Genomic DNA, 27,207 nt, shown 5'->3' with positions numbered 1-27,207 from the left:
TTTACGCACAGCTCACATCTTGGTGATTAAGCTGTAGGCTTTGCTCGCGAGGAGCTCTCCTGTGCCGGCGCGTGTCCAGCCCATTTCTTCAGCCCATAAGGCCCGTATTAAGGGCGACAGAGATAGGTAATTCAACACTTCTAGGGGAGAAACACACTATTACTTATGGCGCGACAAAATAAGGCCACCCAAGCAGACCTGTTAGGGAACTCGGAGTGGTATGCTTCCAGAAAATACCCCAAAACCGCTGTCATAAGCAGTAATGTGTGGGCCTGTTCGTTAATGATAGGTGAGAGAGAGAGAGAGAGAGAGAGAGAGAGAGAGAGAGAGAGAGAGAGAGAGAGAGAGAGAGAGAGAGAGAGCGAGAGAGAGAGAGCTCTGCGCGGTACACCATCACTCACCAAACACACCCACTAATTACACAGCAAGCGCACACACGCTGCGCCCTGGCGGCCAATGGACCACGTAGGGTTATTTGACGCTACTGTGCCCCCGTCACATCGACTACACACAGAGGGAGATAGTTTTTGTACTTATGACTTTGTAGCCAGCGTTTGCTCCACGCTTCCAGTACCCTGGGGAAGGGTGGGGGGGTGATTGTGTGTATGTGTTTCTCACCAAATGCAGTGTTACCATGCTATGCCGTCCTCGCTTCGCCTCGGCGGTCCATTTTGGTTACAACTTCAGCACAGGCCGGTGCGCTGAAAAACAGGGCTTGGCCATCGATTTAGAGCCGCCATGAAGGTTAATGAGAACAGACATCTTGGTTTCTCTGCTTTTGATCCATCCCCCTGCATAGAGATTCTTCATTTCTTTACGAGGTCACTGGCGGTAACCCGAGCAGGGCCATAAATAGTGTCCATCCCAGACAGGCCCGGTGTCTGTCAATACTCAGAAAGTTCAGCCACAACATCCGCAAAGAGCAGGCAGGGGCACGACTGCTGACATGAAATTTGGGGTATTGGAGCAAACACTGTATAAGCGAGATATGTCATGCTATGACCCATCGGACACATTTCAGAATAAATCATGCTCACACTGTTTATGTCGAACTGCGTTGGAGCACGTCTGCCTCAAAGAAGCTCGTCCAGCGCTTGCTTTATCTCTGATTTCGCCTCATGTGTGGTTTTGCACTGCCATCCAGTGGCCGTGATGCGTCACTGTTAACTGAGAGTTGGTTTTTGAGGTCACCCAGATTTATTACGGTGACAGTAAAAACTGAACTAGTGCCCTTTTGCAGAGAGCCCTTTCCCTCCTCAGACCTGAACTCAGTAAAATAATGAAAGCCACAGCAAAGAGCTGTCTGGCATCAGCAAGAACTGGCGAGACAGAGGCTCCACTTTTTCCCCTCCAAGGTCAGACTTCAAAAGATGATTGATTAAAATTAAGATGAATCAAATCCCTGATGCCTAATATGGCAAATAGAGACACGAAGACTTGCTTCAGCATTTTTTGGAATTATTTATTTCAAAATATTTCATGGCTTTTGAATATGAAATCACCCACAAGTCTAGCAAAGCACTGACCAAAAAGGTCTGACTCAGTTCAACTTGGTTCACTGATAAATAAAAGATCAAGCTCGAGGAGAGGCCAAGAAACAAGAAAATGATCTTATGATCTCACAAAATACTGCTGTGCATTGCATCGGATTGCATGCAATTTGTGCTCATTCCCTTTCAGATCAATTTACAGTATAAAAAGCATAGGCATTCAAAATGCTTTTGAAAAGGTAACAGCTGGTAGCATCACGCTCACCATTATGTTATACTGAGACAGCATTTCCTTTGACCGGCAAGGTCCCTTGGAGTTTACATTCTTTCTTCATAAAACAGACATCAGTATCACTAACATATCTTGTCAAACCAATAGCATTTCATCAAGACATACATTCAGGCGCGGACTGTGGAGAGTGTAGAAGTGGAAAAGAACACCATGTAAACTGTGGATGAAGATAAAACAATAGAAGGTACTTTTGAGAAGCCTGACAGACATTTTTGATAATCTGTTGAAGCTACCAAGAGGGACATCATTGTCACTATGTTTTGTGGAATGAGATCTCACCATGGAGTGTTGAAATTTATGAACAAATACATGATAATGTACGAGGACAATGACACACACACACACACACACACACACATACATGCATGCACACACACATACTAATAAAAACACTGACCAGTAGTAGAAAATGTCCCTTGACATTAGGAGTGTCTCGCTTACCTTCCAGTTAGTGTTGGTGATAAGTGTAACATTAAACTTCATGAACTCAATATGCCCAGGAACTGCAATCAAAGCCGGCAACTAAATGTAGAAGTATATAAGGCCTGCACAGCGTAGGAGAGTAGTGCTCAGAAACCCCGGAGTGATTGTCAACAGCTCTGAAGAGGCTCGAATCAAGGTGACTCTGATCAGATGTGACAAGATGTCGCATGTGAAGGGACGCCGTAACAGCTGCTCATTAGCTAACTTTGTCGGCGTGGAATGAAGTAGACGCAGCGGAGGTAATGAAGAAACATAGGACGCATCTCATTGCTCTCCAGATGCTGCGACTACACACACCTCGTCCTTTAACTGATCTGACACTAATGGAACCGGTGGAAGCTATTCAAAGCCGAGGTGTCCGCCATGCTGCTTTCACTCATCCAGGCCTATCAAAACAGTGTTGGGAGAGGGGCAGCGGACACCAGGAGACATAATCTGCCAGGCCGCTGAGATCCACTGGCAGCTGCGGTAACATTTCAAATGAATAAAACTCAAACATTGCATCGTTTCAGTGTCAAAATGTCTTATGACGGCTGTGTTTCAGTCGTGTGTTGAAGTTGCTCTACAGATGAACGTCTGTCTGTCCCCCTCCCCGTCCCGCAGCCTCTAGAGCTCGTCACGAAGGGGGCGGAGCTGCCATTTGGGGTGGTGTGTGACATAGTCGGCTGCCTCCTGCACCAGGCGCATGAACTCCTCCACCTCAAAGGAGTAGTTGGTAAACTTCGGATGGTCCCCAAGGGTGGGGTGGTGACCCTGTGAAAAAGGGTGAGAGAAGGAAGGAAGGAATGCATATAAACTGACATATAAACTCTGAAAACATGGGCGACATGAAGTCTAGTAACAGGAGTGTGTGTGTGTGTGTGTGTGTGTGTGTATGTGTGTGTGTGTGTGTGTGTGTGTGTGTGTGTTGTCAGGCTGTCCGCTCAGTTTTTGATCATCATTATATCAAGGTACAGCAATACCATGAGTGAGCGATGAAGTCGGTTTGTGTTTGATCGTGTTCTTGTGCTCTTTACACGCGTGCAGGTAAGTGCATGTGTGTGTTTGTGTGAGTAGCTTGTATCTATGCATGAGTGTGTTTGTGAGATAGGTGAGATGAAGTGAGAAAGCGCAGGCTGAGGTGCCGGGGAGCTAATGGCTGGTACGGGAGTTTCCCCTACCTTGTCCTGTGGGAGCACTTTGTCCATTTTCTGCCAAGTCACGTATCGGATGCCCCGCAGCCGAGCCAAATCTCGATAGCAGCTCTCATCCTGACAATTATATCTGGGAGGGACAGATGCAGACACTTTATCTCTCTCTCTCTCTCTCTCTCTTTCTCTCTCTCTCTCCTCGGTCTGTCTTACTTTCTCTCTTTCTTGCTCCATCTCTTTCTTTCTCTCTCACTCTGTGCACACACCATGTTTCTCTCTCTCTCCCTCTGTCACTCACAAAAATGCACATGCAGAAATACGGGGATCACACACACACACACACACACACACACACACACACACACGCAGCAATTATTTCTCCTACCCAGGGTAGCCAGGTGTGATGAATGCCTGGTTAATTAGGCAGTATTTCACAGTCATACACCAAGTGGCTGAGGGGTTCTGGGGCACAGCATGCTGCCAAGCCCATCGCTCTCTCTGTCTCTGTCTCTCTCTCACACACACACACACATACACACACACACACACACAGAGGCAGACAGGAAGTGTCACTCACAGCTCAAAGATGACGGCCCAGTCAGGGAGGAAGAGGAGGTGTGTGAGGCCCGCCCCGTGCATCCCTATGAAGACGTCCGAGTTGTGGGTGATCTTCAACTGCTCCAAGAACGGAACATCCCTACAGACGGACAGGGAGTCATACATCAATCATGGTTCATTCTGTACCACTATAATGCTATTAAAATACATACATACATACATATACTTGGTTCTTATACTGTAACGTCCATGACTTCTCTTTAAGCTGTATTGCATAGTCCTGTAGTAATAACTCACTTGTATTTGTAGTCCACCACATTGACCTCCAGTAAAGGCACCGTCTTGAGGGCATTTACCAGCTGTAAGAACAACAGTGGGATGTGTTCGCTGATCAATGAGAGAGCAAACAAATATGGGCACCGGCCATATAAATCACAGGCCTTTTTTACTACTACTGTTTATAGCAAATAAGATTTTAAATAGGCACTTAAGAGAGGCGGGCAGTAAATCAATGCTAAGAAGGAGGGGCCGAGGGAGTGGGTAAGGGTGAGAGAAACAGAGAGAAGAGAGAGAGACAGAGAGAGAGAGGGAGAGAGAGAGAGAGAGAGAGAGAGAGAGGGAAGAGGAGGGAAAGAAAAACAAAAGAATGAAGTGGAAATCCCATGGCTAAGGGGGTGTGAGAAAGAAAGAGACAGAAAGAAAAATAGAGAGAGATATAGAGGGAGGCTAGTGCTGGACTCACCTCCACTTGGTTTAATATCCTTCTGTATTCTGTGCTGCGTGCCAGCAGGGTGACACGAACACGCCCCTCCTGAAAACAGCAATGCACCCAATAATCAATCAGCCAAGGACAGAGAAGATAGGCGGCCGGGAAAACATGACGCTCATTCACAATAACTACAATGCTTCTACCACAAATATCTGTTATATACTGCACTGTGAAGCATATTGGAAAAGGGTAAAGTGACTATAATGGGATATTTAAAATGCGAAATAATAAAAAAAAAAAGCGTCATCATAGTAGGTTTTCTATTCTGGTATGCCCTTAGTGGCGTTTCTACAGTGTGAACAAAGACGCACCATCACAATGTGTACTCTTCTACTGCCACCTTGTGTCTGAAGGAGTTCCTAAACTTGTCACCATTTGTGCTAAAAATTGTTGTGACATATGGGAGTAAACAATAAGGATCATAACCTCACTATGCTAAAATTAAAGTGATGACAATGACAACAGCTCACAACCTGCGCAAGCTGCCGTACACAATAAATCAGCGACACTACAATACCTTACTACAAGCAGTGAGCATAATGTATTCAGCACAGACCTAATTTCCCTTCTTGTACTAAAAAAAAAACAAAAAAACAAAAAAAAAACAAGTATTGAAGAGAAGCCATTCCGTGACTCAGACCAGAGAAAATTATGAAGAGGGGGAGATAGGGAGATGAACGGGGCACAATGGAGGAGAGCAGCAGTGTGAGTGTCTGACTGTGCCATTAATCTAGGGATGAAAGGAGGAGCTGGGGAGAGGGTCAGGGCCGAGAAGACCTCTCATTCAGTTGTCGGCCCGCTATCGCAAGAAGCCCCGCGTCTCACTGAAAAGCCTCTTAGCATATTTCCAGAGACAACCATGAATACCCAATGAGCTGATCCACAGGAAGGAAGAAGTTATCGGGCCTCGCTGGTCATAAAGATACAGTCAGGCTCTTCAAATCCGGGATCATAAAACACCTGTGAGGAGTGCGCTGGAGAGTTAAAGACCTCGGAGATGTAGAGGGAGGTGGGGGCGTGACTGTGAGCGTTCCAAGTGTGCGCGCACGTAGTTATGTGTGTCCTCTTTCTGAAGCTAGTAAGCTATACGTATCAGTGGGTGTCCCTTCCCCTGCCCTATGAACCCTACATTCCTGGACAGATGGTTGTAACTCTCAGTGTACGGCTCCCTGGTGGTCTAGTGGTTTGGATTCAGCGCTGTCTTCACCGCGGCCCGGGTCCAATTCCCGGTCAGAGCACCCCTATTTATGGCTCTTCATGTAGGCTGTGTTCGATAAACTACTGTCATGGTTATCTGGCACCGCGGCCCAGATAAGATCTCCTGATAGCTGTGTGATTACTGCCCTGTGTAATAATGTCACAGGGTGAGAAGGCTGCTCAGTTGATGGAAGACTTCAGCACAACATACCAAATGAGACTAGTACTGCGGTCTGACTTTGTCTCTAAGCAAACAGTACTACAATAGGTATACACCAGGGATATATGCAACCATGTGCCATGGAGGGCTGAGAGTATGCAGGTTTTACATTTGTGCTAGTAGTCTTCTTGTCTATCCCTGGTATACACTGTCATGTAATCCAGCCCAAACTGGGAATTTCAAGCTACAGCTAGTTCTAGTTCTCTGTTCTCTTCAGATCAGCCGGTTCAGATTCTTTAGGGGAATACCAGCTTTGTATTTGTATTTGTATTTGTATACTTTATTATTCCCGTGGGGAAATTTGTCCTCTGCATTTGAGCGCCCGGGGACCAACTCGAGTTCTTTTGCCAGTGCCAGAGCTGCACTGGTTACAAGTTAGATTTAGTGTTGATTTTCAGGTTTTACTGATAATGTTTAAAGCATTGCTAGCTTGGGCTGCCAGCTACATTGCAGACTTCCTAGTTCCCTACAGGGCCCTTGTGTTACAGTCGAGACTAGACTAAAATGTTGTTTTTGCCATCAGGCCCCAAGAGAGTGTAACGCTGCGCCTGAAGAACTTTTGTCCAAACTTCTTAATATTGTGCAGTTCCTTATGTTTTTATTTTTTAACCACTTTCTTAATGTGTTTTCCAATTATTTCTTCCTTTTTATTTTCAACTGTCACATGGATTTATGCATTTAAATGTGTATGTATGTGTGTGTGTATATATATGTAAATCACTTTGTAAACTCTGCTTTCAGAGATATAAAGGTCACTATTACTAGAAGAAGCAATTCTAGAAAATTACAAAATTGTCATGTGTAAAGATGTGACAGGGGGAGTAGACAACTTAGTTACATCAGACAATAAACCGCCACTGTCACATGTGCCAAGTGTTCCTGGACAAGTGTCTCACCTCCACAGCTCCCTGGTGGTCTAGTGGTTAGGATTCGGCGCTCTCACCGCCGCGGCCCGGGTTCGATTCCCGGTCAGGGAACTACTCTTTATAGCCCACGTCCGATGCAGGTATACTTCACACCCGGACTAGTGTGAGATCCAATGAAAGTACAATACGTTGCAATACACCTCACATAAACCTTGTACTCAGGTCCCCATGTCGATGTAATGCTTTAAAACTGTATGACAACTTACAGCATTGTTTGATTGTCCTTTAAGCACAACAAAACCGTTACCATCGAAATCTATGGACTGTTGGGGACAAATGTAAATAAATAAATGCTTAGATAAGTAGTTTACAATTACCGTAAATAAATAAATACAATTTGTATATAGCCTACATAACTTTATAACAATTATTTATTTAGTTATCTATTCGTTTTTTCCGATGTTGCAAGTTGCGGTAGCTATGTGCAATAGTAAGTTTTACTTTAAAGCCACCAATCGTTTTTCTATCTATGTCAAAATGTTTTTCAAATAGTATGCTACATAGGCTGTCTTATTTTTGAACTAAACTCATCAAAAGGAGGCAAATCCATTCCTCTGACTCCTTACAGTACACCAAGTCTACGGCTTCACTGAGGCAGTTAAACTAATATCGACCCTCTCTGACAAAGTGATGATACCGTATTTGCGAAACAGGATGAACAACAGCGAATTAAGCAATTTACAAATTGATTAGGAATGAAGCCATGGCCTGAAGGTGGTTTTGCTCAATTAAACCAATCTTCCTGCCATCTATGTCGGATGATATCAAAACCATAAGCCAAAACGAATAAAACGCATGAAAACGCATGCATGTGGCTCCCTGGTGGTCTAGTGGTTAGGATTCGGCGCTCTCACCGCCGCGGCCCGGGTTCGATTCCCGGTCAGGGAACGTGTCGTTATGTCTTCTCCTCCTGAATTCCCAGTATATTAGAGTATAATGCATCGCATGACATTGGTGTAGCACGTTCAGTAGTTTGAATGGTGACGACGTAACAAGTTGCACCCTTGCAATATTATACAGTGTGTTGCAGGTGTCCATTGTCTGGCGTTTTGTTTAGTCTGGTTATTTTATTCTATTCTTTTTATTGTTGCTCTGTGTATTTTTTTTTTTACATTTACTGTGAACACCTCAAATGTGTTGTACTGCAACACAAATTTCCCCATGGGGACAATAAAGTTACTATTCTATTATCTGTTTGTACTCTAAGCACAACAAAACACGATGGAACTAAAAGTTAAAATATACTTTTAGGGGTACAAAATGGAACATAAATAAATAAATGTGCTATGTAATAGATAAATATATAAATCTGTAAATAACTAAACACGCATTCATTCGTTTGTTTTGTTGCAAGATGATATGTGCTATGTGATGGTATGTGTTTGGATGTTTATAAGTATAGTCATCTAGTTTCTGGCCAAGTGCTTATTGAGACTCAGATCTTGGTTTCTCAACAGGACCTTTTTTCCATAAGTAACAGCTACACATTAATTCAAAAGGTGTTTCAACTTTTTAGGTTCAGTGACACACCTTTGAAAGTAAGTAAGTAAGTAAAGTTTATTTATATAGCACCTTTCACAGAGTCACAAAGTGCTTCACAAGAGTAAAATAGTTAAAATAAGACCATAAAACAGGAAAAAACAAGGAAACAGGATTCAGGATTCTAGACTCCAAACACTTTCTGTAATGGAAAGGGTTGAGTGTATCTATGATTGGCCATTTGGACGGGTGATGATGAGGTGGGGTGGTTATGGGTGACCCTTTCACTTGTCCAGCCTTAAACGGATAGGACACCCTAATTCACTATTTTCAGCTATTAATCAATGTTCATGGCAATCTGATAATCATATAGTCATCTTATGTTTTACAATCATACATGTTATCATTGGCATAGCTATATATATATGTAGAGACCCCTTTAGCCGTCATATGCAGATGGTAGGGTGTGTGTGTGTGTGTGTGTGTGTGTGTGTGTGTGTGTGTGTGTGTGTGTGTGTTTGTGTACTCTTCCCAATGCCAGTGAGCTATACTATACATATCAATGGATGACTCCTCCACTGTCATATGAGCCATGGTTCCCTGTACAGGGGCTTTTAAAAGAGGGTCACAGCTCCCTGGTGGTCTAGTGGTTAGGATTCGGCGCTCTCACCGCCGCGGCCCGGGTTCGATTCCCGGTCAGGGAACTACTCTTTTTTGGGTCTCACTGTATACTGGATTTCAAAAACTCCTGTAACAGTTATCTGACACCAATGCCTCAATAAAATCTCCTAATAGCTGTGCGATTAGATCAACTACATTGTGTGTTCATGTAAGAATCCTACTCTGAACAGATGAATCTTTATTTATTTACATAATGAAGTCTTCCCTGACCGGGAATCGAACCCCGGCCGCGAGAGTGCTGAATCCTAACCACTAGACCACCAGGGAGCTGTGCAACAACACTCAAATCTGAGCAGGACTTGGGCATGTCATACGTTTGAGAGGAAGGCATACGGAAAGGTACGGCCTAATGGTTAGGATTTGACACTTGAGCAGCCACAACCTTGGTTCAATTTCTGGCCAAGGAACACCTGTTTATGTCTCCTTGTGTATAGCTGTAAAAACAGCTGTCAATGTTATCTGACACCAAGGCCCCAATAAGGTCTGCTGATGGCTGTGGGATTAGAACAGTTGCACTGTGTAAAGATCTGACAGAGTGACCTGTTCATCTGATGGAATATCTTAAGACAACATACTAAATTAGACCTATACTGCAGTCTGACTTTGTCCTTTAATCAAAGTGAAACAATACTAGTATAGATAGACACTGTCATCCACTTCAGTGCAAACTGGGAATCGAAACTGAGATGCCAAAATGCTGCCATTAACTTGAAACGATCAGGTGAATGTTTTTCAGTGCCGCTATGGGAGATTTCAGGGTACATTCTTGTAACTGACAGCTTGTAATGGTCTATAATGATGATACTCAACTTTAAATCCACCCTGAATACCCCTGTTTTCCCTCAGTATTTGGTCTTTAAGCGATCGTTTAACCCTAATCAGCATCAGACAATGACAACGGTGCCAGAAAGTGTGAATGTCTCTGGATGGCGACAGCAATAACAATCCAACATTTGTCTCAGTAGAAGTGCAAATCACGGTGTGCCAAGTCGTGTCTTCCTGTGTTCCATGTCTTCATGCATATTTTTATTAGCATGTGGGATGTTAAGAGGTATGATTCCCTCACCCTCTCCACGGGATGACAGGAATTAATAAAAGGCTTACTGCCTTCACCTAATAGTCTCACGCTGATTTCACATGTCTGGCACAGTCAGAAAGAGGATACTTACTGCTGATTTGTGTGCAGGGCTTGTCAACATAACAGTTCGGAGGAATAAGACAGAGGAGATAAAGAGTATGTGCGCAAAATTGCATTCCAAGCATTCAAACAGTCCCATATGCCTCACGCCTCTTTAAGGAGCTATCAGTTTATTGGAATATATTTATTTACTTAAACATTTCACAAGTGGTCTCCTTACAGTTATACAGTGTGCTGCTTGGCTGACACCTCGTTCAGATCTGCTCATGCCACCGGGGAACAGATTGTCATCCTAGGATTAGGCTTTAACTTTTGGAACAAATAATGAAATTAACCAAAATGGAAATGGGCTACTTTTGAAATAAATTATAATTAGAACCAGGTTGTCAGATGGATTATATAAACAGCTGTATGCACAGGGGTGAAAGGGTTGAGTAGCCCGCTTAGGTGCTGGAATCGTTTAAGGACAATATACCATGGTGCAGTACTGTCATTTTAGTTTATCCTCTAAGCAGAATGAAACAGTGGTACCATATACAGTCAAGTCCAATCACGCTTTTATGCAAGGAACCCTAACATTCATCTTGCACTAAGTGAAAATGGGCTTTCATAACAGGTGTGCGATCAAAGCAATAAAAACGTACACAGCTGTTACAGAATGCACAGCAATTATTTCATCCTAGTCAGTATAACTATCTCATGATACATTGGTACAAGGCACTGCTAGATTAATGTGCTACCAGAAGTCATTTTAAGCACTTTTTTGGAAATACTCTTCTGTATACCAGGCAGGAACTGAGTGTGTGTGCATAATTAGGAATACTCTGCTAGTCTAGCTGCTAGTCAGCTTTAACTGGTGGATCTGGTTTGAAGAAACAGCATGCAGCTCCCTGGTGGTCTAGTGGTTAGGATTCGGCGCTCTCACCGCCGCGGCCCGGGTTCGATTCCCGGTCAGGGAACGTCTTTTCATGTATGTGGTCTACACTAGACTCCAAACACTTTCTGTAATAGAAAGAGTTGAGTGTACGGTAGGCCATTTGGACCTATGATGAGATGGGGTGGGTTATGGGTGACCCTTTCATTTGTCCAGCCTTAAACAGATAGGACACCCTAAACTCAGTATTTTCAGCTGTTAATCAATGTTCATGGCAATCTTATAATCGTATAATCATCTATTTTTTTTACAACATGTTATTAGCCCCTCTACCTTTCCCTCAAAGGCCCACATGTGGCCACCTGCTGCCTATCTACAAACCACACTGGATTCATAGTATTGTTGCTATTTTTCCTTAGTATTCTTCTGATGTCTATGCAACCAAACCCAAAAGGTGGTCTAACATCCTGGCATTTTCAATACACTAATGTTGGAGAATAAACGAATCCAGGTTGAATGGCAGAGATGAGGGTAGAGTGTATGAAAGTATGTGTGTGAACTGCTTTTCCTGTGGGTTCCATTTGGCATAGCTCTATATATATGTAGAGACCCCTTCAGCCGTCATATGAATCATAAATTCCTGGACAGGCAGATGGTAGGGTGTGTGTGTGTGTGTGTGTGTGTGTGTGTGTGTGTGTGTGTGTGTGTGTGTGTGTGTGTGTGTGTGTGTGTGTGTGTGTGTGTACTCTTCCCAATGCCAGTTAGCTATACTATACACATCAATGGATGACTCCTCCACTATCATATGAGCCATGGTTCCCTTTACAGGGGCTTTTAAAGCAGAGAGAGAGCTCCCTGGTGGTCTAGTGGTTAGGATTCGGCGCTCTCACCGCCGCGGCCCGGGTTCGATTCCCGGTCAGGGAACTACTGTTTTTTGGCTCTCACTGTATACTGGACTTCATAAACTCCTGTCACAGTTATCTGACACCAATGCTCCAATAAAATCTCCTAATAGCTGTGCGATTAGATCAACTACATTGTGTGTTGATGTAAGAATCCTACTCTGTTGTTGGAGTACAGTGGTTCAAGAAAAGCAAGCAGTAATAAATGGCAATAAGGTTGTCTAATGGGTGTGGGATTCTTGAAGCAGCTAGGAGCACTGGGGTGACAGGGCAAGTAGTAGCTGAAATAGATTAGGACAATATACCATGGTACAGTACTACTATACAGTATATAGCCACTATGTCCCATTGTTCCTTTATCCAAGTAATCCTAACTGTCACCTCGCACTAAGAGAAAATTAGCTTTTTTAACGTGTGGAATCACAGAAATAAAAATGTACACAAATGTTACAGAATGCAAAGAAATTATTTCATGCAGTTTATCCTACTCAGTTTAACTATCTCATGATACATTGGTCCAAGGAGCTGCTAGAGCCGCACCATCCATTACAGCTTTATGCCACTGATGAAATGCTGAATATATAGTATATGCAGAATAATATGTACAGTGTACTGTTTATTGTATATTCTGCACTATCCCCTTGCACTGAATGTGACATCCTGTTGACCCTGTACTATGTGTGCCTGTATGTACTTATGATACTATTTGAACTGTTGATATGTTTCTGCACCAGTGTTGCTAAGACAAATTTCTGTACATTTATTGTTCTCGACAAATACAGTGATTCTGATTTAAAATGTCTGCAGATTGATATGTACAGTCTACTGTCCATAGTAAGTTGTACACTGTCTTTTTGCCTGTACATATGTAGATATGTAAATGGAGGGAGAAATAGTCCGTTCAGTCAGTCAACGATGGTTATATCATTATCTTCCATTCTGTCCTATTCGTAAGACAAGGTGTGCTTAAGTGTCTATAGCGGGGAACAGTTTGTGCTTTTTGTGAAGGCAGAGATGATGTCAGATATGATGGTGTGCATACAAGAAGTCTTTCTGCCAGTAAGCGTTTATACATATCACAGGCCAGTGCCTGTGTTTTTTGAGCCATGCATTCCTGGACAAGGGCAGAGGCAGCCCAGGGCACAGAGAAGGATTTTGTCGGATTATGGGAGTGCTTTCAAAGATGTCATATTTAAAGTTGAACAAAGCCATTTTAAACAATTCTTGAATTAATATGCAGATTTTCCATTTGGGCAGGACAGATAGTTACTTATAGAGGTACTGCCTTGTATAGAAGGAGAAACTTTGTGTCCAGTGTCCCTGGTTTTACAGATGACAAACAGCTCCCTGGTGGTCTAGTGGTTAGGATTCGGCGCTCTCACCGCCGCGGCCCGGGTTCGATTCCCGGTCAGGGAAGACTTTATTATCCTCCTGTACACTGGATTCCAAACTTTCTTAACCTCCATCCATGGTGCTTCCCTGATAGGTGTGGGGTCATATTGAAGTACAATGTATCACCATACACCTCACCAAATCCTTGTGCTCAGATGTGACAGTGGTGTACTAAGAATACTTCATTACAATGTAATGTAGTGCAGCATTCCCTGTTTACAGTAGTACAGCTTCTCTGTTTGTCATCTAAGCCCAACAAAACACTATTGAAATATATGGTGAACTTTTTGGGACAAATTAAAGGGGGGGGGGGGTCATCATCAGACCCTGTATTATTTCTGGCTGTTGTTGGTGTTTACAACACAGCTAATAAGAAGACAGCTCCCTGATGGTCTAGTGGTTAGGATTCGGCGCTCTCACCGCCGCGGCCCGGGTTCGATTCCCGGTCAGGGAAAGACTCTTTATATCTCTCTGTATCCTGAATTTCCCGAAGAGGATTAATAAAGTGCTATCTTATCTTATCTATACTAGACTCTAACCACTCAGTGTGACAGAAAACACTGAGGGCTGTGTTTACTAAGAGGCAAGCTAATTCCTTCTGTGCACAAAACTTAAAGAGCACAGTTCTCTCCAGTTTGCCGTCTGATTTATTAGGACTACTAATGCACATCAAGTCAGTCACAATTTTCTAATTACTATACCTAAGGCACAATGTAAGTACTGAGTGTGCATGTCTGGAGCCTAACCCAGCATGCATTGGGCGGAAGGCAGGGAAACCAACACCCTGGACAAGTCGCCAGTCCATCACAGACGCACAGGTATTTTTTTTTTTCTATTATATTACTTTTTGTTACACTACCACTTTCAAAACTTCGCAAAAGAACCTAAAAGATAGTATAACATCTTGGCATTTCCATTACACTTATGTTACAGAATAAACTAAATCAGGTTAAAGGGCAGAGATGAGGGTGGATGGGAAGGTTTGTGTGTGTGTGTGTGTGTGTGTGTGTGTGTGTGTGCCCACTACTCTTCCTGTGGTTCATATCAGTGACCCCTTTACCCGTCATATGAGCCATGCATTCCTGGACAGGCAAATGGGGTGGTGAATGTGTGTGTGTGCTGTTCCCAGTCCCAGTCAGCTATAGATATAAATGGATGGCTTCTTCACTGTCATATGAGCAATAGATCCCTGTACAACAGCTTTGCAAACAGTAACACAACTCCCTGGTGGTCTAGTGGTTAGGATTCGGCGCTCTCACCGCCGCGGCCCGGGTTCGATTCCCGGTCAGGGAAAGCTTATTTATGTCTCACGTTAACTGTGAGTCAATAAACATGACTGTTGGCTTAGCTGCTCTACATCCATATCATCTGTGTACAACAACCTTTCTGACTCAAGTGCTGTTTAAATCCATATCCTCCCTCTCACTAATGAGCCAGTAGAGTGTTAACGCTGTGAGCTTGGTAATTTTCTAATACACGAATACGTTGTCTATGTATGTCAGGAGCATGCCACCAGTTGTGTGCCAGAATCTCAAACAGGGTAATCCAGCATCAAATATAGATATTTAAATGAATACATTTAAATTTGTGTGGTGAGGATACGAATAAATTATCCTTTTCCTCTTTATTTCTTTATTTCCTCTGTATTTTTTCTTACTATGTTGCTCATAAACCACAGCTTTATAGTTATAGGTAGCAGATGAACATGCTTTGTAGAATTCTGTAGGATTCAAAACACTGATCTGGTCTGTGTTCCCAGTGCCAAGATCTTCTCCCTGGACAAGTTTTCAACAGAAATGTATACAGCTATTGATATGAACGCAGCCTATGAGTCTTTTGGATCCACATTAGAGCTTGGGTCATTACTCTTGCAGAGTAATTAATGTTGTGGGACAAGCAATCTTCTGGTCACTCACTCAATTGCAAAAACCATCCTTTGTACTGCACAATACAAGGCACACCCAAGTAACCCAAATCCGCCTAGACGGTTTTGTGATTTATACCAGATTGCTCTCGTCTGTGCACCTGATGCTGTTTTATTGACAGGCCTCACTGACATATTACAGCAAAAAGACACTACATAAAAAAAACTAAATAGGTGTATCTGAATATAGAAAAATAGATACATATATGTGCCAAAATTTAATAAAATAGCCTAAACCATGAAATAAATAGATACATATTTCAATGTAAAGAATACAAGTAAGAAAATCCTAAAAGTGGTGAAATATAAAACAGTAAATGGATTAGAGTTGTGATCAAAATACAGAAATAAATGATTTACGTACAGAGAAATGATATATGTATCCATTAATTACATTTTCCACACAAATATACATTTATTTATTTAAATATCTATATCTGATGCTGGATTATCCTATTTGAAATGTTGGCACACAATGGACATATGGTCATATGGTCTGGGTTGAATTCCCTCTGAATTCAATCAATATAGAGGTGGATTTTCATCCAAACTGAAACATTGACAGACTTTTGGCATGAGAACGTATGGTAATATCCAACCTACAATTTATAAAGAACTCTCATCGCTATGGAATTAATTGTGATTGCTATTTCCATTTGGTTTTGATTGAATTGAATGCAAACTTGAATTGAATTAACTCCAGCCCTAGTGCCTCTGGAAAACCGGAGAGAGAGAGCGGGAGACAGAAAACCAGAGAGAGGAGACAGACAAGGCCAGACAGACAGGTAGCAGATGCCAGATAGTCTGTCTGTGTGTGTCTTTGCTGTAGGGAGTTCCTCCTACCTTGGGTCCCTCCTGTGGGATGTTGAGTCGATGGAGGACATGCTGAGAGAACGCCCTGAACATCCCTTCACTGTGGCAGTCTGAGATCTGGCATCAACACACCACAGAAAAACATCACATCACACATGCACAATTCAATTTACTTTCCATGTATTCAGTTCAAAACATTATATCCATATCCATTACTGATTATTTCTTTATCGGTCTATGATCCCATGATGCCAAAAGATTTACAATGTTTGAATGTTGTAGAAAATCTACTTTCTGAAGTGACTGAATTGAAAGTGAACTGACTCTAGCCACACCAGTGCAGTGCATTGTGTTGTGATGTAAAATATGTAATACAATTGCAAACATATTCCATCCTCTCTCTGGAATGAGCATCATACAAGCCTATGCATACCACAGGTCTGTGAATCTCTCACATACACCGGGGCAGCACAGCCGTAAATGTGAGCACATGAATATAAACATGACATGTGCAGCAGGGGCAATCAGCTATGAGGCTATCCCATCAATATTTCACACCTCAAGGCTGAAGGACAACACGTATTTACATGATATCATCTTTACAGAAATCTCCTTGGAATTATCATTTAAATAACATAAGCGTTGGCTGGGCTATTGAATACATCACATAAACATTTGACCCCAACTGCATGTTTACAAGCAAACTGGATATCAGTGTGCATGCAGGGAGGAATACAAGAAAAAATACTATCAGAAAATGTGTGATAAGGAATATATGAATAAGGAGATAAACAAAATAAACAAATGAGAGCCAGTGTTGAAAGAGTGGGACACTGCAGTGTGTTCAAACCAAATATGATGAACTTATCCTATTAGAGTCTATGCACACACACACACACACACACACACACACACACACGCACACACACACACACACACACACACACACACACACACACACACACACACACACACACACACACAGGAGTAACCTACCAGAGGAGTGTTGTAAAACAGACCATATCTCATTCTTGGCAGGAGGGAGAAGAAGGCATCTTTGAAACACACCTGTGGGTAGTTAATGAATAGCTTGCTAAGCATATAGCATGGCATAGAAATCAGTGTCTGTTGTCAAGCAACAAGCCTCTTATGAGGAGCACCCAAAGGTGACATTATACCTACTCTTTTAGAGTCATAGGTTTTCAGGTGGATGATGTCATACTCTGAGAAGGCCTTCCACGTTTCACTGAACAGATCTCCATAACCATAAAAACTCTGAGAAAAGACATGAAAAAGAAGGAAAAAAATGAGTTGGTTATACAATGTTACATCTGTAATGAGAAGCAAAGCAATGATTGATAGAATATTGAGAGAAATTAATATACTTCAAAACACTAGAGTAGATTTCTTTCAAAATCAACTACAGCCTTTATCATCGTTTGGGTTACAGTCATCTGTTTTCAAAGCCTGCTGGGTATGATTGTGTTTTCCTCAGGTTTAGGTTTCATAAGAAAATCTGTTATCACAGTATTCTCAGACAGCCTCCCCGTTTGGCTGGCAGTGTGCTGTTTGTGATGAAAGGCCACTGTTCTCTGTCTTTCAGTTTTTCTCTCCTTCCCCTTTCTCTTTCTCTCTTTCCTTTTTCCCTTTGCCTCTGCGCACAGTGGGGGGAACAATGGGTAGGATGAGGTTGCCCGTAAATCATTCTGTTTTTCACCCGCTGCTTCCTCTTGATGTCTTCCACAGGCACGTATGCCGCCTACTTTCAACGACAACTACGACTCCAATATACACACAGTTCTGACAAACAACCACTGTTTGGCTTTGTAGCAAAACGGCTATTTCTGTCACTCACTGTCGTTGACCTATGAGCTAGTTAACTTAAGAGACTATGAACTCAGAAATATGCTACATCTCCCATTCTGCTTTCAGATACATAGAGGAGCTTTTATAATATGAGTTGAACCAGTGCTTAAAAGGGGGGACAGAACCAGCCAAAGACTTGAGAGAACTAGACAGATGTTAATCAACCCTAACCCTAGCTAACCCCAGCCTACGAAGCATTATATAGGTTACACCCTCCGCCTCCAGAGAAACAGGAGTAGGAGGCAGTATCTGGTACCCACCGTGTCCCACATGAGGATGTTGATGTCTGAGCTGAAGGAGTTGTTAATGTGCTGGGAGATGTACAGGTTGACGAAGTCACAGAAGTGGTGGTACATGTTCACACCTATCAGAAAAGCACAATATAATTTTGTTGCATTCTTATACTATCACTCCACAAGTGACTTCCATGCACAACTGCAAATGAAAATAGTAGAAATGTGTACATCCAAGCTGTTTTAGGTTAGTTGCGGGATAAAAATAGACTAAATAATAGAAAAAAATAATAATATTCACACACTGGATTCAAGCTCCCAACACTTTATTGCAACTTTCCAACTGACAAGGTCTTCATCAGGTAATCCCTTGGTGGTCGAACTTTTGGGAACTTAGACATAGTGCAGGAATATATTTTTCCATCAGTGCTTCAAGTATGTTTTTGTCCAACATCTGGTCTTAAACAAATTGGATGTGTACACTCTTCTTGTTCCATGAATGCAAAACTACACACATACTGTATGTTTATTAAAGGGTAATTAGGGTGTTGGTGTAAATGTTTGGCAGCTTGTTTAGATTGTAGGGCTTTTAATTGAGTCAAGTGAATCCTCCTTCCTTACCAGCATCCAGTTTCATGAAAACAGTGGGTTTTTCGATGATGAGATCACAGTGTCCGTCCTCTATGGGATGGGAGTCCAGCTCTGTGTATGTCTGCAGCTCCGCATACCTACAACAACAGGACTTCACATCAGTATAGTGACATAAATAGACTCTAACAATTATTGCATTACTGCAGTACAGGAGGCACACTATGGGACATTTCGATCCATCACCATTCATTACTTTTCAACAGTTGTATTGTGATTTGTTTCCTGTTTTTAAGTGAATATTACCGTGAGTGTATAGCCTATGCTGCGTAACCTGATATAAATCATAAAAAGTAAAAACATAAAATGTTATTTTGATATATATCTTCCCTCTCCCTGCAGTGCTCTATTGAGACCGTTTTCCAAAACTGCAATAATACATAATTCAGTTGGTCTTGGGTGGGAGAGGGACAGAACAGTTCATTAGGCCCTCTCCAAATAAGGGGGAATTGTTTGATTATATTCGACTGGCATCAATTGGCAGCACCATAAAAATTAATATTAGTTTAATTTGTGACCATGATTTGGAAAATGACATACCATTGCAGCTCTGTCCTTAATGCATATTACATCCTCATACTGATATTTAAAGGGAAACAGTGGCCATTTAAGAAATGTTATTGTGAAGGTAATTCTAGAATATAATAGAAGAGACACTGACACCTGCTCATGCTTGCGCATTCATTGACAACGCACAGCAAAGTCATGATGTTGCAGTGGCATCACGATATAAAGCCATTGACTTCCAATGGGAGAATGAAGGAATGAAGTATCAAATTGCAACAGAATTTGCAATCTAAATAAATGTTCAGTTTATGTGAGTGCACCACCAGTCACCTCCCAACACTGGCTGAATAGCTGGTGCCATGACATCTGACCCAGCGCTGTCATTGTTTTCATCAATGATAGATACCATCGCCATCTGCTCCAACTCCTCATTTTTATATTCAGCTTCAAGAAGATACGGCAGTATGTCACCACCAAAATGATCTTCATCACTACTGTCACTAGATCTGTTGTGTCCTGCCAGCATGTCTGACCAAGTGAACGAATCCAATGCAAGCCGGGCGTGTGCAGTAAAACCTGGCGTGGATCCGTTTTCTCTGACAGCTATCATATAAACTATGGAACATTTGTTTAGATCACAAATTTCGTTGCTATTCTATCAGAGTTGGGGCCATTCATGCATTGAATTGAGAAGGCATGGTAAATTTGAGTAATTGGAATTGGGAACAGATACAGGAAACAGAACTGAATTCCATTAAATTCTATGAAATTCCACTTCTAAGAAAAGTTGTCTTGACTAAACATTATAAATCAAACATTATGAATCAAATAAAAGTGAGTTACACAAATCAAATACATTCAATCATAATGTATGTATTACGATTACATGTTACGCAGGATCAATTCTCAACTCATTTTCATCTGTTCATAAAGAAAATGTGAAAATGTTAATGTTTTATGTTCACCTGTCATTCTGCACAGTTGTTTTCCAGGATACCAGAACTGGACAAAACAAGTTTATTGTAAATTGAAGTTACATACATCAAATACCACCTGAAAGGGTTTGTTTTATTATGTTCCATATTATTCAGTTTTCATGATTTTGTTTTCATATATACAATGACTCAGGATAAGAATAATGTTCTTCATGATGTTTTACAAATAAATGTAGTTTGTTAAAAATTGAATTGAATTAGTTAAATCGAGTGGAGGCTTTCCAGTGGATGTCAGTTCAAATCTTGCAAACTGGCCTGATTGGAAGGATTTCAGTAATTATTTAGTGAGGGGAGCCAATCAAAACAAAATCCAGGTATGATGTATTAACTGAGGTTAGTCTGAAACAGCCTGTAAAAAGAGTGGATTTTTGAAAATGCAATGACTTCAAATTTAACCACTCCAACAAAATCACATTTCACATCTTTGATCATGTCTATAAAAGGGGCTCTTTAAGAGAAAGATCTATACTGTCCTTTCAAACTTGATGATTCTGATTCTAGTCACTTGCCATGAAGCAGATAGGGCTGCCATGCATCAATATTGGCAGCATGCCTTTTTCCACAAGAATAAGAGAAAAAAACATTACGAGCCAGCCAGGAGTCGAACCTAGAATCTTCTGATCCGTAGTCAGACGCGTTATCCATTGCGCCACTGGCCCGCTGAGCAGCTGCAGGCTTCTCACAAAAGACAAGTCTGGGGCACAAAGGCCAACGCCCACATTCCTGACTACTGCGCTCAGGGGCCCACAGTGCCTCCACACACACCCCCCTCTCCCTTTCAGCACAGGGCTGAGGAGGAGCAAAAAACATTTATTCACCTCCTGAAGTAACCACAACAAAAAAAGACACCTGAGAAACATCAATCATCAAGAGTGGCACAAACAAAGCTATTTAATTGCATATATATTTGGATGACAGCAAATTGATATGCTGTACACTGTGATTCTAGTTTCGTTCAAGTTTTATCGCAGCAAAAATGCCTGCCGAAATATGATTGAGCGAGTTCATGAGGACTGTCTGACATTTCAAAGCAAGGTCACTGCTCCAGTTCCCTGTTTCATCTTTTGAAATAACAATGAGTGCCAATTTCTTATAGTCATTCAGTCGTCAAGTCATTCACTGTGCGGGGGAGGGAGAAGAAGCTACTCTTCCTGCTGGCAGTCTGCTATTGTTATGGATGGCTCTGTTGAATTCAGCAACATCATACTCAAACCTCCCATTGTGTGTTGTAGCAGTTGTCTCTGCAGAGCTTACCTTTGTATATCTTATTTACCCACATTGTTCCCCTAAGGATGGAGGAGTAATTGGCCAGACCGAGAATAAAAAGAATACACACTGTAATTGCTTGTTAGTATAAAATGCAAACAAATACGTGATCACGGCTAGGCAGTATCACTAAGAGCAACTCACACCACTCCTGTACTGGATCTTAGCCCAGTCTCAGCCCTGTCTCTTCCCTGCTTGGAAAATAATATAATCAGTAGACTTCTGCAAGAAACCTTAAATTGAGACTATGAACAGCCATTGCCCATGCTGTGTGTATTCTCCCTCCATGTGGATACACAATAAAGACTGGGTGGTGTGAATGATATGAACTCCTGTTGAGTCTTGTTGCAAAGTTAAGTGGATTCAGGAGCTTCTCCCCTCTTTCATGTGCATAATGGATAGCAGTGATAATGAGCCAAAGACAAGTGGTCTAGTGAATAGGATTTGGCAATTTTCCCGACATGTAGGCCCACTAGGCTTCTTCATGATAGCAAGTGCATCAAGAATCAATACTCTATCGTCCTAGGCGCCAGTTCTTCAGACAGGCCTTCACCAACCCAGAGACCTTTTCAGCAGCCTTTCAAAAGGAACAGGCATCATGTGGTCCCTCAACCAATCGAAGGCATCGGCCATAAATTCTGACAACCATCTCAGTCTGTTAGACTGTACAGTATGTGTGTGCTGTGTGAGAAAAGCACACCCTAGTGATGGTCTGTGTCACTACATCCACAGAATCCTGTCCTGCCAGTTGTCATGCATGCCACACATTCCAAAAACCAAGTTCTCAGGCAGACAGCAACAGCTCCCTGGTGGTCTAGTGGTTAGGATTCGGCGCTCTCACCGCCGCGGCCCGGGTTCGATTCCCGGTCAGGGAACATACTTTTGGGCCTTGTTCGTTCATTAATAACCATAAACCCAAATTGAGAGATGGTTTCTACGTTTCTCTACTAGAGCACATAACAATCTCAAACTATTGCCTGAAGATCGGTAACATGCATGCATACATGTGCTTGTGTTAATGTGTTAGTGTGCTTGTGTGTGTGTGTCTGGCCTCACCAAGACTGCAAGGGACTCTTGTGCTCTCCCTCGGCAGCCAGTGCTCGCTTGTTCAGACTGCAACGACCGCCAATCTCCCCCTTTTGAATGAAGTCCTCCTTGTATCTGCGGGATAAACGTAGGTGAGCTTCACAACATACTGATCAGTGTAATTCTTTGCTCCAAGGCAGGTCACGGCCACTTTCAGATGCACTGACCTCTCATGACTTCTGCGAGGCTTCCTCAAGTCCAGGTAAAGGTTAGTCGCCTTACAGAACCGAGTGTGGCTGCTGCATATCAATGATGAGTCCCCCTGGAAAAATAACTTTGGCCTTTAATAAACTCTAGGCCTTTTGAGAGTGAGACTCTAGACTAGACTGCAAGAGTATAACCGACAAAACTAGCCAAAATGGATTCAAATCTTCTTTGTGATTTGTGAGTCAAGTTCAGGCCCATTGTCTCAGGAGTTTGCATTGTAATACAATGAATATTTATGTAAAACACTGTGTCTGCTTCTACCTGTTGTTTCTTCCTGTTGACTCAGCGGGCCCGTGGGAACTAAGGAAATGAGTGGACTTACTGGCTTGCTGGCCTTGCAGAGTGTTTTCATCTCAGAGAGCCGCTCCTTAACATAGCCGAAATCAGCCTGCTTCCAGAACAGCTCCTGTGCTGCCTCCACCGAACGGGCCCTGAGAGACCCAAGATTTAGGCAGTTCAACAAAGCCAAAAGCACAAAGGCACATACGTGATGCATGCTCTCAATAAACACATTTTTACTCCGGAGAGATAATGCTCCACTGTATATAAATAATAAAATTCAATCTCTCTTCAATATCTACGAATAAAGGAGTACTATTTCTTGTGATGTGAGCATCACTCAGCAGCTTAGACATGAAGGATGGCTGCTGGGAGAATTTGGAAAGTACATGATACAAACTAGGTCCTACTGCTGCATTAGACAAAAGTAAATCAAATGAAAATAAAGTATTTTATAATGTAAGGAATAGTACCATCCAGAGTCAGCCTTGGTGCAGACAGGATAGCCAAAGCGCCTCTCTGGATCACAGTTCTTCTCATAACCCCAACAGGCAGACACATCCAGCAGTGCATCCTGTTGTGAAAACAAGTGTGAGCATGTGTGTGTGTGTGTGTGTGTGTGTGTGTGTGTGAAGAAAAAGGGGAAAGAAAAAGGGAGTGTGAAAGAGAATATGGCAGCGTCGCTTAAAGGGGTATACCTTTTGATTTACAAATTCAGGAATTTTCTTATTGTCTTGGACACAGTTCAAATCTTTCCCAAATCTAGAAAATTAAGAACCAAAACTGTTATATGCAATGTGTGAGGTCAAACAGTACAGAGGTCCTTCATTCACAGTGGACAAAAAGCTCAGAAAGGAGAGAAACTTTGTTGTGCAAACAGACGAAAAGCTGACTTTGTGGACATACAATATTTTCTTGAACACTGGCAGCCAAATCAGACCAAAAATAATTAGTGTTACTTTTAACCAGCTAACCAAGTTGATGGAGTCTGCCATATACTGTAGGACAAAATACCACTAAGTTTAGATAATCACAGTTAAGTATTTGAAAGTCAATTTATAATGCTTTCTGTGACTGACAACTGTCCTCACATTGTCTGGATTACATTAGTACAGTAAACCCCACCCATGTGGTACTCCAAACAGATTAAAACAAATGCTCTAAATTATTTGCAAGTACTATTGGACCAAGGTCTGATGCAAATGAGTTTCATGTTATATAAGAGCTATCAGTTACAAACCAGAAAATGTACCCTGATCTCCAAACATTATCTTTAGTGGGTAGTCAATTCCCTCTCTATGGACCATCAGTGCGACACCACAGATTAGGGGGCAGGACAAGGTGTCTTGTCGCTGGCTACAGGAGAATAATGTTCATCTATGCAGGCAAAACTGTCATAGGAATGGCATAGTTCAATAGTCTTATTTCCATTTAATAATGTGCTGTCCATTCTGACAAATCACCAAGCCACCATCCTACGCAGTACAAATAGACAATAAAATGCAAATTTGATAAACAAAAGTCACATGCTACCATGACTATTAAGCAAAATCCTAAGGCAGTAGATGCTCGATCAACAGGGGGCTTTGTTTTCTACATCAAAGAGCTTCCCCTCACAAAAAGTCAACATAGTTCAAGGGGTCAAATAAGCTTCTTTCCCAGCCTCACAGCACAGCAAAACTCAAAGGAACTAGCACTGCACTGACAAACTATCAGAACACTGAAAAGTCGCTGCAGTAATAACACATGATCTCACCCACTGTTTAAAAAACACTAACAAAGTGCATATCTTACTTTAAAAGGGCAAAGCGGGTCCAGGCGGCAGTGCTTGGCCACCCTCTTGTTGTTGCGGAGGAAGTAGGGTATATGGTCTGGCGGCAGGGAGAGGCTGCTGTAGCTGAGCAGCGGGGCTGGTGGTTTGTGGCCGGCGTTCTCAGCCTCCTCGGCGGTGACCACAGTGGAAGAAACGACTATGCCCAGTGCTAGCAGCAGCAGCATAGTCAGAGTCACGCAGACATGTGAGATAATCGCCCCTCTTCACAGCACTCTGGGAAGAGAGGAGAGAGACACACAGACACACAGAGTCAGACTTGCACTCTGTAATCTTGGTTGAAAGCTCAATACCACAGTTTACAAGCATGTGAGCACAGGCCAGTGTGTGGGAACTCTGCTCCAGGCGGATCTGAGCACCACACAGGAGAGGTCCTGTTGCAGGAAATATTAGTGACCTTTTTCCTACCATTGTCTGAGCAATCATGAGTGAGACAGGGGGGGAAATTGACATCAAAAACAAGTGCCGGCTGGTGTGACCTGTGCAGCTCCAGGTGGGCAAACCAGTATGCTATTTATGCCAATGCATTTACAGAGAGTCATATTCCCATGATCCATGCTATTTTGTTATGTCAACAAAGCATCTCAGTTACACTTGCATATGCAGCCTTGGGGCCAACAACCTTCTTCACACCCAAAATCATTTAATATTACAAACCACACTGTGCTGTGCCCCAGATAGACAGGCCACACATTAGATCATGTTCTGCATCCCCAGGAAGCCTGTCTGAGAAGATTGCTGTTGTTAGATACTGCTTGTTACAGAATTATAAAACTGTCTTTACTGTGGATTTGGTGACAACAGCGGAGAGAGTGAACTGCATGATCAATAGTCATCCTTATACATGCTCTCATTGGGCTAACTTGTAGGGAGTGAGATAACAGTGACATTAACCTAATCGATTGTGCTGGGACCCTCTGAAACCGTACTGTATTATAACAAGGGCTCCATGCATGAGATGCTTGTTGAGTACATGGGGAAAACACTACCCCAGCAAGTTTCACCGTGTCTTTTCACGACCTATAATTATTTTTTTAAAGAGCTGAATTAACGTAGATTTGCCCAAGTAAGGCGGAGAAGGTGGTTTTTACTTGCCTTAATCAAATTTGTTCCCTAGGGGCTCAGGGAAGACTTTTTATTTTCTCTCGCACATGGGCTCTCAAAAGAAAGCCTGTACTTGTAGCTGAATTGTATGAATCGCTGGCTGATGAAGTCTACAATGTAACCGCTCAGCTTTAAAGTGATGGATAAAACCCAAGAAGACTCAATATGTCTTGACTGGCATTACAACGATAAATATTGATACTCGGGAGATGGAGGTAATAACGCATTATCGACTCTCTTCTTTGTCAGTGGATAAGACCTCAGCACTTTCTTACAAAATAAAAGTTTAAAAAAAGAATGCATAGGAGACTAATGCCAGTAATAAATGGCTGTAACATTTCATTCTTGACAAAGGCGTTACTGTTACAGAACTGTGAAAGGAGGGAAGACTTCCCATCATGGCTGTACAGAAAATTCGCAGTACAGCCACAAAATTCACTACAACACACGTTTAAAGAGGCTTGATATGAGTTGAATTAAGATGTGATATACCTGAATACACAGCTTGCTGTTCCCCTCACTGAAACGTTGATGTAGCAGGTCGCCATAACACCGGAAACCTTATACCGGCATGCAATGTACACCAATGGACACAAGGTGGAGTTGTGTAGTAGCAGTTTTTCTCTATTGATTTGAGACCTCCAAACTAAAAAAAAGGCTCGTGCTCCGAAAACAGTTGACAGCCATAGACACAGACTCTCATTGTGCAAAATATCAACACATCTATTGATTAGATCATAGATTCAGCTATATCCACACAGGAATAATAGCCTAATGGTAAAACACATTTATCAGAAAGTTTCACAATCCTTTTTTCATACTCTTTCATACTCTACTTTATGGAATTTTATCCAACATCCATTGATAATGTTTTCCTTTACAGAAAGAAAAACATCTGTTCCTCACAATTTTGGAAA

At 42.2% G+C, this 27,207-nt stretch overlaps 1 protein-coding gene and 10 non-coding genes across 11 annotated transcripts; 9 read left to right on the top strand and 2 right to left on the bottom strand.

Moving 5' to 3' along the window:
* Nucleotides 1-1,485: 1,485 nt before the first annotated feature.
* Nucleotides 1,486-25,365, bottom strand: eogt (EGF domain-specific O-linked N-acetylglucosamine (GlcNAc) transferase). The gene is made up of 15 exons (XM_071898450.2): nt 25,150-25,365; nt 23,829-23,929; nt 23,399-23,507; nt 23,037-23,131; nt 22,840-22,944; nt 18,989-19,095; nt 18,395-18,498; nt 17,451-17,543; nt 17,265-17,336; nt 16,299-16,385; nt 4,696-4,764; nt 4,251-4,312; nt 3,973-4,092; nt 3,426-3,528; nt 1,486-3,018 (listed from the first exon to the last, which is right to left on the bottom strand). Exons 1-15 carry the CDS (start codon nt 25,351-25,353, stop codon nt 2,872-2,874), a joined length of 1,578 nt encoding a protein of 525 aa, XP_071754551.2. The 5' UTR covers nt 25,354-25,365; the 3' UTR covers nt 1,486-2,871.
* On the top strand, nt 7,045-7,116 carry trnae-cuc (transfer RNA glutamic acid (anticodon CUC)). The gene has a single exon. It is a non-coding gene; the product is annotated as a tRNA-Glu (tRNA).
* trnae-cuc (transfer RNA glutamic acid (anticodon CUC)) lies at nt 7,882-7,953 on the top strand. Its single transcript has one exon. It is a non-coding gene; the product is annotated as a tRNA-Glu (tRNA).
* On the top strand, nt 9,177-9,248 carry trnae-cuc (transfer RNA glutamic acid (anticodon CUC)). The gene has a single exon. It is a non-coding gene; the product is annotated as a tRNA-Glu (tRNA).
* Nucleotides 11,251-11,322, top strand: trnae-cuc (transfer RNA glutamic acid (anticodon CUC)). Its single transcript has one exon. It is a non-coding gene; the product is annotated as a tRNA-Glu (tRNA).
* trnae-cuc (transfer RNA glutamic acid (anticodon CUC)) lies at nt 12,090-12,161 on the top strand. The gene has a single exon. It is a non-coding gene; the product is annotated as a tRNA-Glu (tRNA).
* On the top strand, nt 13,484-13,555 carry trnae-cuc (transfer RNA glutamic acid (anticodon CUC)). Its single transcript has one exon. It is a non-coding gene; the product is annotated as a tRNA-Glu (tRNA).
* trnae-cuc (transfer RNA glutamic acid (anticodon CUC)) lies at nt 13,914-13,985 on the top strand. The gene has a single exon. It is a non-coding gene; the product is annotated as a tRNA-Glu (tRNA).
* trnae-cuc (transfer RNA glutamic acid (anticodon CUC)) lies at nt 14,753-14,824 on the top strand. The gene has a single exon. It is a non-coding gene; the product is annotated as a tRNA-Glu (tRNA).
* Nucleotides 21,104-21,176, bottom strand: trnar-acg (transfer RNA arginine (anticodon ACG)). Its single transcript has one exon. It is a non-coding gene; the product is annotated as a tRNA-Arg (tRNA).
* trnae-cuc (transfer RNA glutamic acid (anticodon CUC)) lies at nt 22,587-22,658 on the top strand. The gene has a single exon. It is a non-coding gene; the product is annotated as a tRNA-Glu (tRNA).
* Nucleotides 25,366-27,207: the final 1,842 nt, after the last annotated feature.

The sequence above is a fragment of the Centroberyx gerrardi genome, chromosome 5 (genome assembly GCF_048128805.1).
Source record: "Centroberyx gerrardi isolate f3 chromosome 5, fCenGer3.hap1.cur.20231027, whole genome shotgun sequence".
NCBI lineage: Eukaryota > Metazoa > Chordata > Actinopteri > Beryciformes > Berycidae > Centroberyx > Centroberyx gerrardi.
The sequence above is the reverse complement of the archived record's forward strand: the minus strand, read 5'-3'. Positions and strand labels throughout refer to the sequence as shown.